This window comes from Sminthopsis crassicaudata, chromosome 2, assembly GCF_048593235.1.
Source record: "Sminthopsis crassicaudata isolate SCR6 chromosome 2, ASM4859323v1, whole genome shotgun sequence".
Taxonomy (NCBI): domain Eukaryota; kingdom Metazoa; phylum Chordata; class Mammalia; order Dasyuromorphia; family Dasyuridae; genus Sminthopsis; species Sminthopsis crassicaudata.
The window spans coordinates 258,819,764-258,833,619 of NC_133618.1; the positions used below are offsets into that span (position 1 = coordinate 258,819,764).

Here is a 13,856-nt window from a genome sequence, read left to right on the forward strand (position 1 = left end):
CCTTACATATTTGGACATTCTTTTGCTTCTCTGTCTAGCTAGTCCTCCCCAATGCCACCTTTTTAATCTTGGCTTACCTCCATGATCACCCCAAATGATAGGTGGGATGTGGAAGAAAAACACAAGACAGCAGTAAAAGAGCGCTTTATGGTCAGAGTGGAGCATCCAATAGAACATGATGGGAACAAACTTTTAAAAAAACACAAGTTTTCATACCCCTGCTTCCTTGTGGTATTTCCTCTCTGAGCCCAAATGATAATTCCCTCATGGCCACAACTGAGACAGGGAGTGACCAGATTTGGAAAAAGAAACCGCCTTCCAAAAAGTATTGCCATTCAAAACCCCACTCCCTTGTCCACCACACACAAATCAGCCACTCTGAAGATAATGGAGCCTGGAAGAAAGTAAGCAGGACTGGAAAGTAGCTGTGATAATTTCCTTTGGCCTAGGAGAACAGATCCTCCTGGTCATTGGAATAGAAAGGGTAAAAATTCTTTTGCGAGAATGGGGCACTGGGAGAAATAAAGAACCTTGGACTGGGGTTCTAGAGCATCATGGAAGGGTGGGAACTTATTTACCCTTATCACCAATGCTTTGGAATGGGCTGGTTCCTGAACATATTAAGGTATCTAGGGATGTCAATTTTTTCCCTTTTGCTCTATCTAGGATGAAGGAACATGGAGTGAGCTAAGAGACCACCAAGGGTAGAAGATAGAGACAGGGGCCTGAAATAATGTCAAAACACAGTTAACAAACAGGAGACAAGAAATGCTTTTGGAAGTTTGAGAAAATAAAAGTGGTTCCCTGTTTCCACAGCTGCTCTGCTCCAAAACCCCTTACCCTCCTCCTATGTAAACAGGCTGGGATTCCTGCAAGTGCCTCAAAAGGCTTTTGTCATGTCCCTGAGAAGTACTGTAGGGTTACGGGGGCAATAGGGCAAAGGAGACTGGGCCATGAACCCGGCCAAGGTGGATGAAGGTTTACTAGTACAAAAAGACACTTTCATTCCATGACCATTCCCCTTTCCTACTTGGATCCTTAATTTTTCTGTGCCCCTAAAGTCATGGATTTCTGGAGCTTTGGGGGATGTGGGAAAAAGGTAAAAGCTGGAACACGTAGCAAAACTTGTGCTGGACCTCTCCTGCCCCAGAAAGGCAGGCAGCTCAACAAAATTTCCCTTAGCTGTCTTTAAGAAAAAAAAAGTTATGAAAAATAGAGCTGAAATCTCAATTCCTCCCCAAGGTTAAGAGAACAAATTGGTTGGGCTGATACTGCTATTTCATTAGCAGTTAAAAATTGGAGTGTCTTGGAAATAGCAATGAATGGGAGAGGTGGGAAGGTATAAATGGGGAGCTGTGCCCCTCTTTCCCTTTTGCACTGGGCTTATTTGAGAAAAGGGTGGGTTAGAACCAGGCTTTGTTCTCCCAGCCCCTCATCCCAAGCCTTGTATCTGACAGTTCCCACCCAACTGGTTACTGGTCCTTAACATCGGAATGTCTATCAGGACACACACTGAACTCCCCATCCCCCTACCTTCATGGTCTCTGAGGGACATCTGGCAGACCCAGCCCAGGTCCTACCTGGCAGCCCCCCATCCTGCCAAGGCTCAGAAGCAGAGATGAATGATAGGTCTATGGGTTCCCATGCACCCTAGAGCTCCTCATAGTCTCCACCCCCATGCTGTTTGGGGGCTATGGCCCCACCCCCAAGGAAGGCTTCGAGTTCATCAATCTCCTCAGTCTTCTCCTTGCTCCTCTTTTTCTTTCTCTTCTTTTCATCCTTTCCTTCTTCCTTGTCCTTTGCTTTTTTGTGCTTGCTTTTTTTTTTTGCAGTCTTTTCCTCCTCCTGGAAGGTAAGACAGATGACATATTAAGAATTCTGATAGTGAGCTGACCCCAGGGATGGGATGGAAAAGCAGTCTTGATAGCCTTCCTGTAAGCCCAAAGAAAATCAAATTGGCTCAATCCTTCCAGAAAGGCCAATGAAAGTCTAAATCTAAACCCCCACCTTACTGTGCAAATCTGCCACATAAGAAAATTACTTTGGCGACACTAGAGCCAAGAAGCCTGTAAGAGGTACCATTTTCAAACACTGGGGGATACGAATCAAAAATATGGATCCTGTCCAAGTGTGTCTCATATTCTAATGGGGAAGACAGAATAAGATACACTTTATCACCCAATTTAACTAGGTGACAGTTCCTTCCTCAATTAGGAATTTGTTGGTTTCAGGCTTATCTTCACCCCAACTCCACCCTCATAGTTCAAGTACCCTAATGTTTAAGTTCTCCGGACTACTCAATTCTTAGAACCTTTATTTCAGGACCTCAGCTACAAATTTATAGGTGATGCAAGATCATGAATATAAGTGTGTTCAATGTTCATGAATTACAAAATTCTTTTATATAATCATAGCCTTTATTATATTCCATCTTTCCATGTCCATTCTAACCCAATATAAGTGTGTTCAATGTTCATGAATTACAAAATTCTTTTATATAATCATAGCCTTTATTATTCTATCTTTCCATTTCCATTCTAACCCGTTCTTCCTCTTTCATTATTAAGCGCCAATTGGCCTTGACTCTTTTTCTTAGCATTTGCACTAGGTTACTCTTCTGCCTTCCCTATTTTAATCCCTTGGAGCATCAGCTCCACTCTAGTCCCCTGCCCACTTATCTTGCCTTGCCAAACTCCAGTTTTGGAATACTATTATGCTACCTTGGCTGATTCAAAAGCTGTTAAAGACAGCTTAAAATTATGAAACCATGAGGACTGGATTCACCTCAAATTTGTTAAATATCAACTGGGCCCCCCTAACCACTTACAATGGCTATTCCAAAGCTTTCTATATCCCTCCTCAATCCTCCTCTCCACATCTCTTGCTAAGAACCTTTTCTCATACTATGCTGAAAAAAATGTCATTTGCTAAAACTCTTCTCATTCAGATTTATTGACATTTCTAAAGAAGAGGTGATTCTTTTCCTTGCTTAAGCAAAAACCTCCATATGCAAATCCAGCCCATCTTCTCTGGTAGATAACTGGGAAACAGCAGAGATTGAGCAGTTAGAAATTCACTCATGTCTCCCTCATCCTTAAAAAGGTCCTCATTTGGGGCAGCTGAGTGGTGCAGTAGATAGAACACCAGCCTTGAAGTCAGGAGGACCTAAGTTCAATTCTGTTCTCAGACACTTAACACTGCTTATAGTAACTAACTATAAGTGGAGGAGCTGAATCAGACACCTAATACTTCCTAGCTAGGTGACCCTAGGCAAGTCACTTAAGTCCTCACTTGATCCACCTATCTAATTGTTGGCTTGTATCCCATTTTCCTTTTATGGCTAAAGTTGATTTCCAATCTTTTAAATAATTAAAATTTTCTCCAGCCACCAATTGCCAGTTGCTCTCAATCAAATCTGACAGTCTCTTCTCATTTTTAAAATGATTTTCTTGCAGCTTCTGATACTGTTGACTTCCCTCTTCTGGATATGTTTTTGTGACATTATTCTCTCCTGGTTTTGCTCTTTTGCTTTAGTTTTCTAGACCCATTAATAGCGTTTGCTGAGGTATTGTCCAGAGTTCTTTTCTCTTGGTGATCTCATCAGCTCCAAGTTCAATGATTACCTCTTTGAAGGCAATTTCCAGATCTATATATGTACCCCTGAATTTTGTCCTGATCTTCATTTCAAATGGGGTGTACCACTAGCATCTCAAACTCAATGAAAAAAAGTCTCTGGCAAAATGTGGTATGTGATTAAAGTCTTGAAAAGCCTGAGAAACCGAGGGAAAGCATTGCAAGTATGGGGGAGAGCTAGTGACAAGGCCTGGAATCAGCAGGCTAGAGTTACAAGGTCATAGAGGATAGGGTAGAGAGCAGGAATAAGCCAGGGTGTGAAGGGCTTTTGGTGTAAACAGGGGATTTTATATTACATAAGAGAAACCTTTTCAGTTTTGAATGTATATGTATGGACATGGGTGTGATGTAGTCACAGCTGGGTTTTTAGGAACATCATTTTGGCATTTCAAAGGATGGATAGAAGGGGAGAAAGATCTGAAATAGAGCAATAAATGAGAGGCTATTGAAAGACTCCAGGTGTGAGAAATGGAGGCCAACACCAGATTGGAGAGGAGAAATAGTCTAAGGAGAATGATATAAATTGACAAAAGACAATACATTGGGAACAGAGGATCAAAGCTGTTTTTTAAAATGGCAACTGAGGACATAAGACTGGGGTGATCTAGCTCTTGGAAAAGGGAGTACATGGAGGAAGAGAGAAGGCAATTTCCTGGATAAGTCTGAGTGCTCCATGGGGGAAAGTACTTGCCCATCACTGGTATGATTAGGCCGTTCCCCACAGGATAGCATCATTCTGAAATCAATTTTAGAAACAGCAAAGCTTTAAGTCTTGCTGGGAACCTGTAGCTTTGGAAGGGCAAGATCTCACTTTCGTCATTTTCAGGTGCAACATTTCCTTCAAATCAGGACAAGAAGGCCAAGCAAGACCTTAATCATTTAATTGATGTTGTATAATACCAAGATCACTGGAGGCCTCATTTCTCAAAGGCGCAAAAGGACTGAGTAAATGCATCTCCCCAGTTCCAGTCACTGGAATATTATTTCCTCCCAACCCTCGTTGGTACACAATAGCGGAGGTACCTCTTTGCTTTTCTTCTTCTTTTTCTTCTTCTCCTTAGATGTGAGTTTGCCTTCCTTATCTGCAAGAAAAACAAATATTTGTCATACTAAAACTTTTATTACCAGGAAAAGTTGCAAACTGTATCAGACAGATTCCATCTTTTGAGTTGAGACCAGAAAGTTTTCTTAGATTAGCAGCTCTGCAAACAGAAGAAGATATCTTAATTTCTCAATGGGTAAAATGAAGGAAACTCAATTTTGAAGTTGCCTGTCCTGTATTAATAAGTACTAAAAAAAAAAAAGATCCTTGTTTTGGAGAAATGCCTGCCTTCAGGGATCATCAGCTTAGGATTTTTATCTCCAGAAAGTATTATCTAATGGAGATCTCAAATATAGTTTACACTCCTTGAGATATTAGCATTCAATTTATGAATGCTATATACTCAATTGCCTGCAGCTAGTTCTTCCCTTCCTCCTCCAGGAAAATCTACAATAATTGTTTAAGTCTCTACTCTTTGTTGCAAGGACAGGGAAATCCATGTTCTCATATTGAAGAGAACAGTGAAGAAACTTTGGGGAGGAGAGAAATGATAGTCAACCCTTTATGTAGCTAAAATATTATAATCCAGTTATATCATGGGTTAAATAGGTTTTGTTGATTGGCTATGAAATCCAATCACCATTTACAAATATTTCTATGGTCGAATACAAAATTTTAAACAATTGAATTAGGGTGCTTTGGACACATTAGGAAACCTTAATCTTATTTAATCATCACTTTGTAATATTTTCTAAGTTTCTAAATGTTTTGCTTTCCCAATCAGGGTGGTATAGCAGAAAGTGTGCTGGATCTGGAGTCAGAAGACATGGATTTGAATTCTACCTCTGCCAAATACTATGTGACCATGATCCGCTTATTTCATCCCTTGAACCTGAACTGGAGTAGATAACCGCTATGATTTCTTTTTGCAGCTCTAACAGTTTCTACTTGGAAACTTTTGAAATTGTCTCCTCATCATTTTTTCCCCTCAAGTATCCAGCCTTATAATCCTTTATTTTAGGTTAAGTCTATGGCGAGAAAAGGCTCCGTAACTTCCTCAGAAAGTAAGCACTGGAACTGAGGTCTATCTCAAGCCACCTCATTCTATTCTGGACATGATGCCAAAGGATGACAACATGAAGGACTTATTAATGATGAATTATGTTTAATAGAGAAGGAATTTCTTATTAATGATGAATTATGTTTAATAGAGAAGGAATTTTCACTAATGTCGACACTGATCTTGTCACATACAGTGACTAGTCTATATAACACTTTTTGTTTTGAACTTCTGACAAGAAGTTGATTCTATAATAGCTGATCTTGATCTGGTGGACTGACCCAGAAGCTTTCAAAAGATAACCCTCAATCAAACCATCACACTTAAGACTTAATAAATATCCAATAATCCAATAATATGACTTTTAAATACTTGATGTTTGTTAATTTTGAAAAAAACACGCTATCCTATAATGACTTGAATATTCAACTTCAGCCCAATGCTTCTTAAGTTATGTGTTGTAATGTCTATTTCTTTAAGAATGGAGCCAGTGCATATGCAAAAACAGCAATATGGAGATTAGTGGCTAACATACTGATAAACCTTAAATGACAGGAATAAGACAAACCAAGAAGAAGAATTTCTAATTCTGCTATTTAGAAAGTCATTTGGATAGTTGGCTTTTTACGAAATCAAGCTTGTCAAGATATTTATTCCTGTCATCAGCTGAGGTGCTCCCAAATGTAGAATTAAGCTCTCCTTATGTTATGGAGGACCATGTTCTCGGATTTGGCTACTGGCAAGTCATGTTTTATACTAGTCTCTTAGAAAAGAAAGTTCAGGATCTAAGTTTTCAGTTTTTTCCAAAGAAACCTATAATAATAAATAAATGTAATAAAATCTCCATTGCCTTAGAAAAGCAACCAAGTCACACAACATTCAAAATACTAAATGCTTCAATGGTGAATAGTTTCTGAATCAAGTCAAGAAAATGGCACTCTAGCATCATCATAGCCATAACTCAGATCTTGACAAATATGAGGTTCTCTGATCCACAATTCAATGGTGCCTAGTGGTGTAGCCTGGCTTTGGTGGGAAGTGACTTAATAACATGCCAAGTATTTACCTTCATCACTGCTTTCTTTAGGCCCAGGCTCTTCCAGGCCCAAACCAAAGAGATCTGAATCATTTTTCATTTTAAAGGAGTGTACTGTAGGCTTAATGGGCTGAGGGAGCTTTGCAGGTGGCATATCTTCATCTGTAACATCTGAGAGGTCTTCTCTCACTGGAAACTCCTCCTGATGAGAGAGAGAGAGAGAGAGAGAGAGAGAGAGAGAGAGAGAGAGAGAGAGAGAGAGAGAGAGAGAGAGAGAGATAGAGAGAGAGGGAGAGAGAGAGAGAGAGAGTGAGAGTGAGTATGTATGTGTCTCTTATAAAAATCAGACAGACATAACTCAGAATCATAGTTCAAGTGCACAGTGGATAGAGCACCAATCGTGGAGTAAAGAACTGAGTTCAAGTCTGACCTCAGATATGTTATATCACTTACTACCTGTGTGATCCTGGGTTAAGTTATTTAATCCTGATTGCCTCCCTCCCTCCTTCCCCTTCATAGTTTTCTCTAATAGAAATTGTTAGAGCAAAGTCACAGCTTTCTCCAACAAGCACTTTCACCAAGCTACACTGACAAGTGCTAACATTTATAAAATGATTTAAGAATTGCAAAGAACTTTACATTATCTCATTTGATCCTTATAATAATCCTATGAGGAAAGTATTAGATATTCCTATCCCTATAGATAAAGACTCTGAACTTGGAGAGGTTGAGACATACCCATGGTCACAAAGATAGTGACAGAATTCAGATCCAGAATTCCTGACTTCAGGTTCAGTATTCTTTTTATTACATTACTCTGCTTCTACAAGGGTGTCTCTGTAATCACAGGAAATGGAAGATAGAACTTATGTTGGAAATTCAATTTGGTGCCAGAAGACTTTGATTTAAACTTTGGTTCTATTACCTACCTAGTGATCATGGGCAAGTTACTTAACCCCCTTTGACATTTCCTCATCTATAAATCTATATATCTGTGATTCCAGTTCTAATAGTTTTTGTTGTCCTGAGCATACAGGGTAGTATTGTATTTCCATGGCTATGCTAAGAGTAATAAGATTCTCAGCTGTTCCCTGAATTGAAAGTCAAATAGAGTATAGTATGGATATAGCACACCTGAACTTGAATCCACTATAGGGGAGATGGCAGTATGCAGATAAACCACTTCCCTTTAAGACTGTTTTTTTCATCTGCATGTACACCTGCACTATACAACAGTCTGTTGTATAAAAGTGCTTTGTAAATTCTAAATCATTTTATGGGAATAATCTTTCTAGATCTGAACTTCAATGCTTCTAAATTTGATTTTAAGTTCTGAATTTTCTCCCTCCCAGTTCCCCCATCCATTGAGGAGACAAGAAAAATAAAACTCAGTGCAAAAATGTAAAGACACATAAAACAACTGCTCACATTAGTCATGGCAAAAAAGAAAGAAAATGTGCTTCAGTCTGTTAATTCCATCCGCTTTGTAACTGGAGGTAAACAATGTTTCATTACAAGTATTTGGAATTGAAGTTAATTGTATTTTCTATAGCGCCTCTCTAGCATGTCATTTTTCCATTTTTGTCAACTTCGCTAATCTGATGGGTGTGAAATGGTACCTCAAAGTTGTCTTAATGAACATTTCACTGATTAGTGATTTAAATAAAGTATTTTATTTTATTAAAATTTTTTATTATAACTTTTTATTTACAAAACATATGCATGGGAATTTTTCCGCATTGAAAACCTTCTATTCCAACTTTTCCCCATCCCCTCCCCTAGATGGCAGGTAGACCAATACATGTTGAATATGTTAAAGTATATGTTAAATACAATATATGTATACATAACCATAGTTATTTTGTAAAGCATTTTTTCAATATGGCTATTGATAGCATGTATTTCTTCTCTAGAAAACAGCTTATTCATATTCTTTGACCATTTATCAGTTGGGGAATAGTTCTTCTCATTTATTTGACTCATTGTTGGACTCAGTTCCCTATATAGTTTAGAAATCTTTATCAGAAACACTTGCTTATCTAACTTTAGTTGTGTTGGTTGTATTTTCCCCTATCCATAAACCTGACATATCATTTCCTTGCTTATAGTGTCTTTTATTACCTAAGTGAAGTTTATCCTGGTTTCTGGTGTGAGATCTTAGTGTTTCTAAACACTAAATTTGTGAAATAAGGATCAGCTCCATGTGAAACTTCTGAGTGATTTTATCTATGTCCAAATATTTGTTCACACAGCCCTCTGCAATCACTTAGTAAGCTACATGGCACTTTAATGAAACAAAAGTGGATCAAAGGTTTTATGAAGGAGCTGTCCAAGGCCATCTGGTAAATTAGTTTGGGAGTTCCAGTTTAGTTCTTCCATCAGTTTTCTGGGTATGCTAATAAGACACTACTAGTCTCAATGCTTTTTCACCAATTATCTCTGTAAAATCCCTAGAAACAGTATAAGAGGGCTTACAACAATTTTCCTTCTTTTGGATAATGGGATATTTGTCTTTAAGAAACAAGATCTTTGGGTATAGAGTTTTAGAGTCAGATTTTATACAATTAAGACCTTGGTGTGACTCAAGCTAATAAATTTGGATTCTTATGGCTTACAGGAAGATGGATAAGGGTAGAAGAGAGAGAATGAACTGCTCAATGTCTCTCTAGGTTCCTGATCATATATTTAGCTTTCCCACAGTTATAAGGTGTATAAGGAAAGGAAGCTGCAGAGCCTTGGTGCTTGTCACATTATCAACTTAGATTTCCTTCTCTGTAACAGAATAGCCTAAAGCCAGGCACATCCCAGCATAATTCTTTTCCCTTTTTGAGCTGTAGAAAGGAGACATGACTGAAAGCTTCTCCTTGATTTTTGCCTATAGGGCCCATTGCTGCAGAGGAGTGCTCCTATTGCTTTATAACCAGTTGTTCCTCCTGTTCATACAGATGCCAGGGAATCCCACTGGAGAGTTGGCAGGGGCAGTCCCTTGAGTGTGATCCAAGATAGTACATGGCCAAGGTCAGAACCTGTCTCAAGCTGTGATACTCCCTCTGGGGCTTAGAGACATAGTGACTCACTCCCATACCTCATTCTTCTAGGCTATTTCTGGGGCAAGGTCAGGGGGAGGGGAAATAGAAGATGAAACAAATGGAATAGGGTGAGAACATTTAATTTACATTTCCTATTGGACATATTTTTAGCCAGAAGCTGCCTTATGGCAGACAACTCAGGAGACTTTTCTCAATAGGACAAATGCCCCAAACTTTCTCCATAACAAAGATGATGTCCTGACAGGGTGGAATTGAAATAAAAAGTCTGTTCTAGCTGACACAGTCTGCTGAACACTGAATGCTTTGAACTACTCCAAGGAAAGAGGATAAGATATTGAAAGTACACATCTCTGAAGATTAAATGGGAATTAGGTTTTAAAAATATACAGACTATAATTTGAGATAGTGATCTAAACTGCACTGATGCAGACTTCTAGCCTCCCATGATAACTATCAATCTGTATTTCATACACATCTGTCCTTTAAAAAGAGCATTTTTGACCTTGTAAAGCTATTAATTACATGATTCTAAATTTTACACAGTGCTTCAAAACTTTCTCATCCAAAACATTTTCTCACCTGTTATTTACATTTTTCCTTAAACTCAAAGCCTTCCCAGATGAGGCTTTAGTAAGCAGGAATACTTCATTCCTATTCAATAATGGAATAACATAAGCGATTTCTTGAAATTATGCAGTTTAATTAAGGAGCACCACAGGATCTGGGACCCTGCAATTCTACCTCCCAGCCTAGCTTCATAGATCATCCTGAGATAGAGAAGTCCTACCTCCTGACTTGTGCAACACAAGCAAAGACAGTAAGAAAAAGGATGTTTTCATTACCGCTTTCTTCTGAGTGTCAGACTCTTCACTCTCAAAATCAGGATCATCCATGACAAAGGACAGCATCTGAGCAGCAATGGGTCCCTCTGGATCACTCTCTGAGGACTCTCGTTTCTCATCTTTCACCTCTCTGAATTTAGAAGTGGAATCTTTATTCTGAGAAACCGTTTTGGGTACCTGGGATGGAGCTTCATTGCCAAGCAGGGTTTCAGAAGTAGGTTTAGTACCACTGCACTTCTCAGATCCTGAACGAGTGGGTAAACTAACTTGAAGTTTGGAATCGGTGGCTTTGGTGGAAACTGCTTCACTCTGTGGCTTCAAGGAATTTCTGGAAGACCTTGAAAAGAGAATGAAGAAAGAATGAGAAATCTTTAAAATATCATCATGGATTCTTAAAATGTAGGTCCTGCAATTGGCAAAGAATTCTCTGATGCTATGACTGGTATATGGTGGGACTTTAGCTGGCTATAAATTTATTGTGTCCTGCCAGAAAAAACAGTGCCCTGCTATATAAACTACAGCATGTGTTAAAGCAAGGTTGATTTTAGGAGTATAGACAGATCCTTGGATACAGCACAGTACCAAGAGTACACCTGTTGGCATTCAAACAAAAGCCCATTCTTTCTCCAGCCTCACACAACATACTTTTTCTGTACCTATCATTCCTGTATTATACTTCTAGGCATATCCAATGACAGCCCAATGTAATGAATAGAGTGAACCTGGGTTCAAGTCCTATATTGATACTTATTAGCTGTGTGATCCTGAGCAAGTCATCTAACTTCTCAGAGGCTTTAAACAGCTTCACCTTAAATACCTTGGGACTTACTGAATAACTTGTAAGAATCCCATGGATATTCTTTATGCTGATGCAATCTCTATTGACCGATGAGAACCCTTTCAACCTTAGATATATGATTCTCTTAACTGTTACTGTAAATATATTCTCTCTTCCTACTACTCTTGAAGCTTCACATAAGATGGGCCACCAGCTACATCTAAACTTTGTTCTCATACCCGCTATCTACAATGATCCATACAGAAGTGTTTATCATAATGCTTTTTAAAATTAAATTCCTCCTCTTCATCTCTTCTGGTACCTCTCTCTGATACTTAGGGACTCTTTTCTCCTGCTATACTCACCATTTTGTCTCAGGTTCCAAATTCTTTTGGGTGCTAAGACTGGTGATTTGAGGACAAGCTGACACCTCATCAGCTTCATCCTCACTAGACAGCGCAATGTTTCTACTTGGGATGGGGTCTGCTGCCAAGGAAGTTTTGCAGGATGGCTTGTCTTCAAGGTCCAGGTCATCCTGGAAACCAGCTACCATGGGGTTTCCCCCAGTGGCGTCCCCATCACTATATAAAGGACACAAATATTACAAAGGAAGATCTAATGAGCAAAGTACAGATCAACTCTCAATCTTTTCTTCCTATCTATCCTGGTCTATAATCCAAACAGTACCTTTACCAGGGGAGAAAGAAAATAAATGAGGTTTTCAGTAGTCAGTATTTACTACCACTTCTGGTGCTCATGGGTGCAGAAAAAAGATATATAGTCATTTTTGCTATAATGTGTTTTTAAAAAATGAGAATTTGTTCCAATTTGATCAACATATTAGGAAACTTTTTGGGCCTAACTCAAATTTTGAACTTTCTTCTGAGTAATTTCTTCTTGAAGAAACTTCTAGAATGCAAAAAAAGGAATCACTTCACAATAATTCACAAGTTGATACCTTTCAGACACCTACTTCCACAAACTTCAGATCTCTGTCAAAATAAAGTACCACATTTAATGTGCATCTTCTAGTATGTTAGGAGATATGGGCAGAGAAAGGCTGGTTTCACCCCTCACCCCTCCACTGTCTGTTATGGCCTCTAGCCCTAAAGCCTGGAGTTTCCTTCTGCCGTCTGAGGCCTCTGATACAGCCACTCCTTATGTATTTCTTAATCATTTACGCTACCATTTATTAGTAGGTTCCTATCTTTTCTTATGTGTCACTGATGAAATAGCCTTATAAGAACCATCTGTTTCAACCTCAGTATTTCTATGAAATGGGCAGTCAATGTTCCCTTCCCCCCTTCTCGCCCAACTCCTCCTTCAGAACCATGCACTGGTCCAGAAAAAAACCCTGTTAACTACCTCAAATGAAATGAGATTACATGTCTTCATATAGTTTAAAAGTCTCTAATCTTTTGTCAGATTAGCATTATGGCTTTGGAGACATTTATTGATTTTAAAAGGGAAAGCATAGTCATTTGATTTCTTTAAAGGATTGCCTAATGTTTTTTCTCAAAGATTTTTTCCTCCTCTCTTAAGAAAGAAGTACAGTTCTTTTCCAATTCTGAATAGCTATTTATTAATTGTTTAAGAAGAACTCTCACATTCTAAGATAAATGGGAAACAGATGGTGCCTGGGAGCTAGGTCACTAATTTGAAAATAACCTAACTTGGTCTCTCTCACTTTGAAATCCTTGTGTTTCATGTTTGGCAAATCTGTTCAAGTTGAGTAAGTTACAGTCACAATATGCTAGAACTCAAGGTGCCTGTCATGCACTAAGCATTGGTGCCAAAACTGTTAAGAGATACTTAACCAAGGAATTCCCAACTGACTGCACTAACTCTTAACTCTTTTTTTTTTTTGAGGCTGGGGTTAAGTGACTTGCCCAGGGTCACACAGCTAGGAAGTGTGAAGTGTCTGAGACTAGATTTGAACTCAGGTCCTCCTGAATTCAAGGCTGGTGCTTTATCTACTGCACCACCTAGCTGCCCCACTAACTCTAACTCTTAAGTACTCCAACATCTGACAGCATATCTTTTCCCAGCACTACTCTGCCTAAATTTAATGCTCTTACTAGTTTTATATGAATTTGGCTCAAGTCCCTTCTTAAAATCTAAAACAAATCACAAAAGCCATTTTGCAAAGACAGTAGATTTAAGACAGACCGCATGGTAGCTCTTTTCTCTGGTCAAAGAAAGTCAGCAAATGTTGGCACTTGCAGAACCCATATGCTACAGGAACACTTAGGAGCTAACAGAAAGCTTTTTTAATTCCAAAGGAGTAAAAAACCCAAAAACATTCATGAAAGAAATGAGGGCAAAGAATGGCAGCTACAATTGTAGGTTAAGAATCTGGAATAAATCCTAAATAACTATAGCCACTAAACTTTTATATCTAGACTATACCAAAAT

The 13,856-nt window shown here is 38.8% G+C and overlaps 1 protein-coding gene across 7 annotated transcripts in view; it reads right to left on the reverse strand.

The window, feature by feature from the left end:
* Positions 1-129: 129 nt before the first annotated feature.
* RABL6 (RAB, member RAS oncogene family like 6) overlaps positions 130-13,856 on the reverse strand; it is an 80,108-nt gene continuing 66,381 nt past the window's right edge. For 4 of the 7 annotated variants that reach the window (XM_074289116.1, XM_074289115.1, XM_074289114.1 and 1 more), the window contains 5 exons: positions 11,807-12,022; positions 10,664-11,000; positions 6,802-6,973; positions 4,657-4,715; positions 130-1,845 (listed from right to left, as the gene is read on the reverse strand). In XM_074289116.1, coding sequence (XP_074145217.1) covers positions 1,651-1,845; positions 4,657-4,715; positions 6,802-6,973; positions 10,664-11,000; positions 11,807-12,022 — 979 coding nt within the window. In that variant the 3' untranslated portion in view covers positions 130-1,650. The remainder of the gene's footprint in view (positions 1,846-4,656; positions 4,716-6,801; positions 6,974-10,663; positions 11,001-11,806; positions 12,023-13,856) is intronic. The other 3 variants (XM_074289119.1, XM_074289117.1, XM_074289118.1) reach the window with 1 other exon arrangement.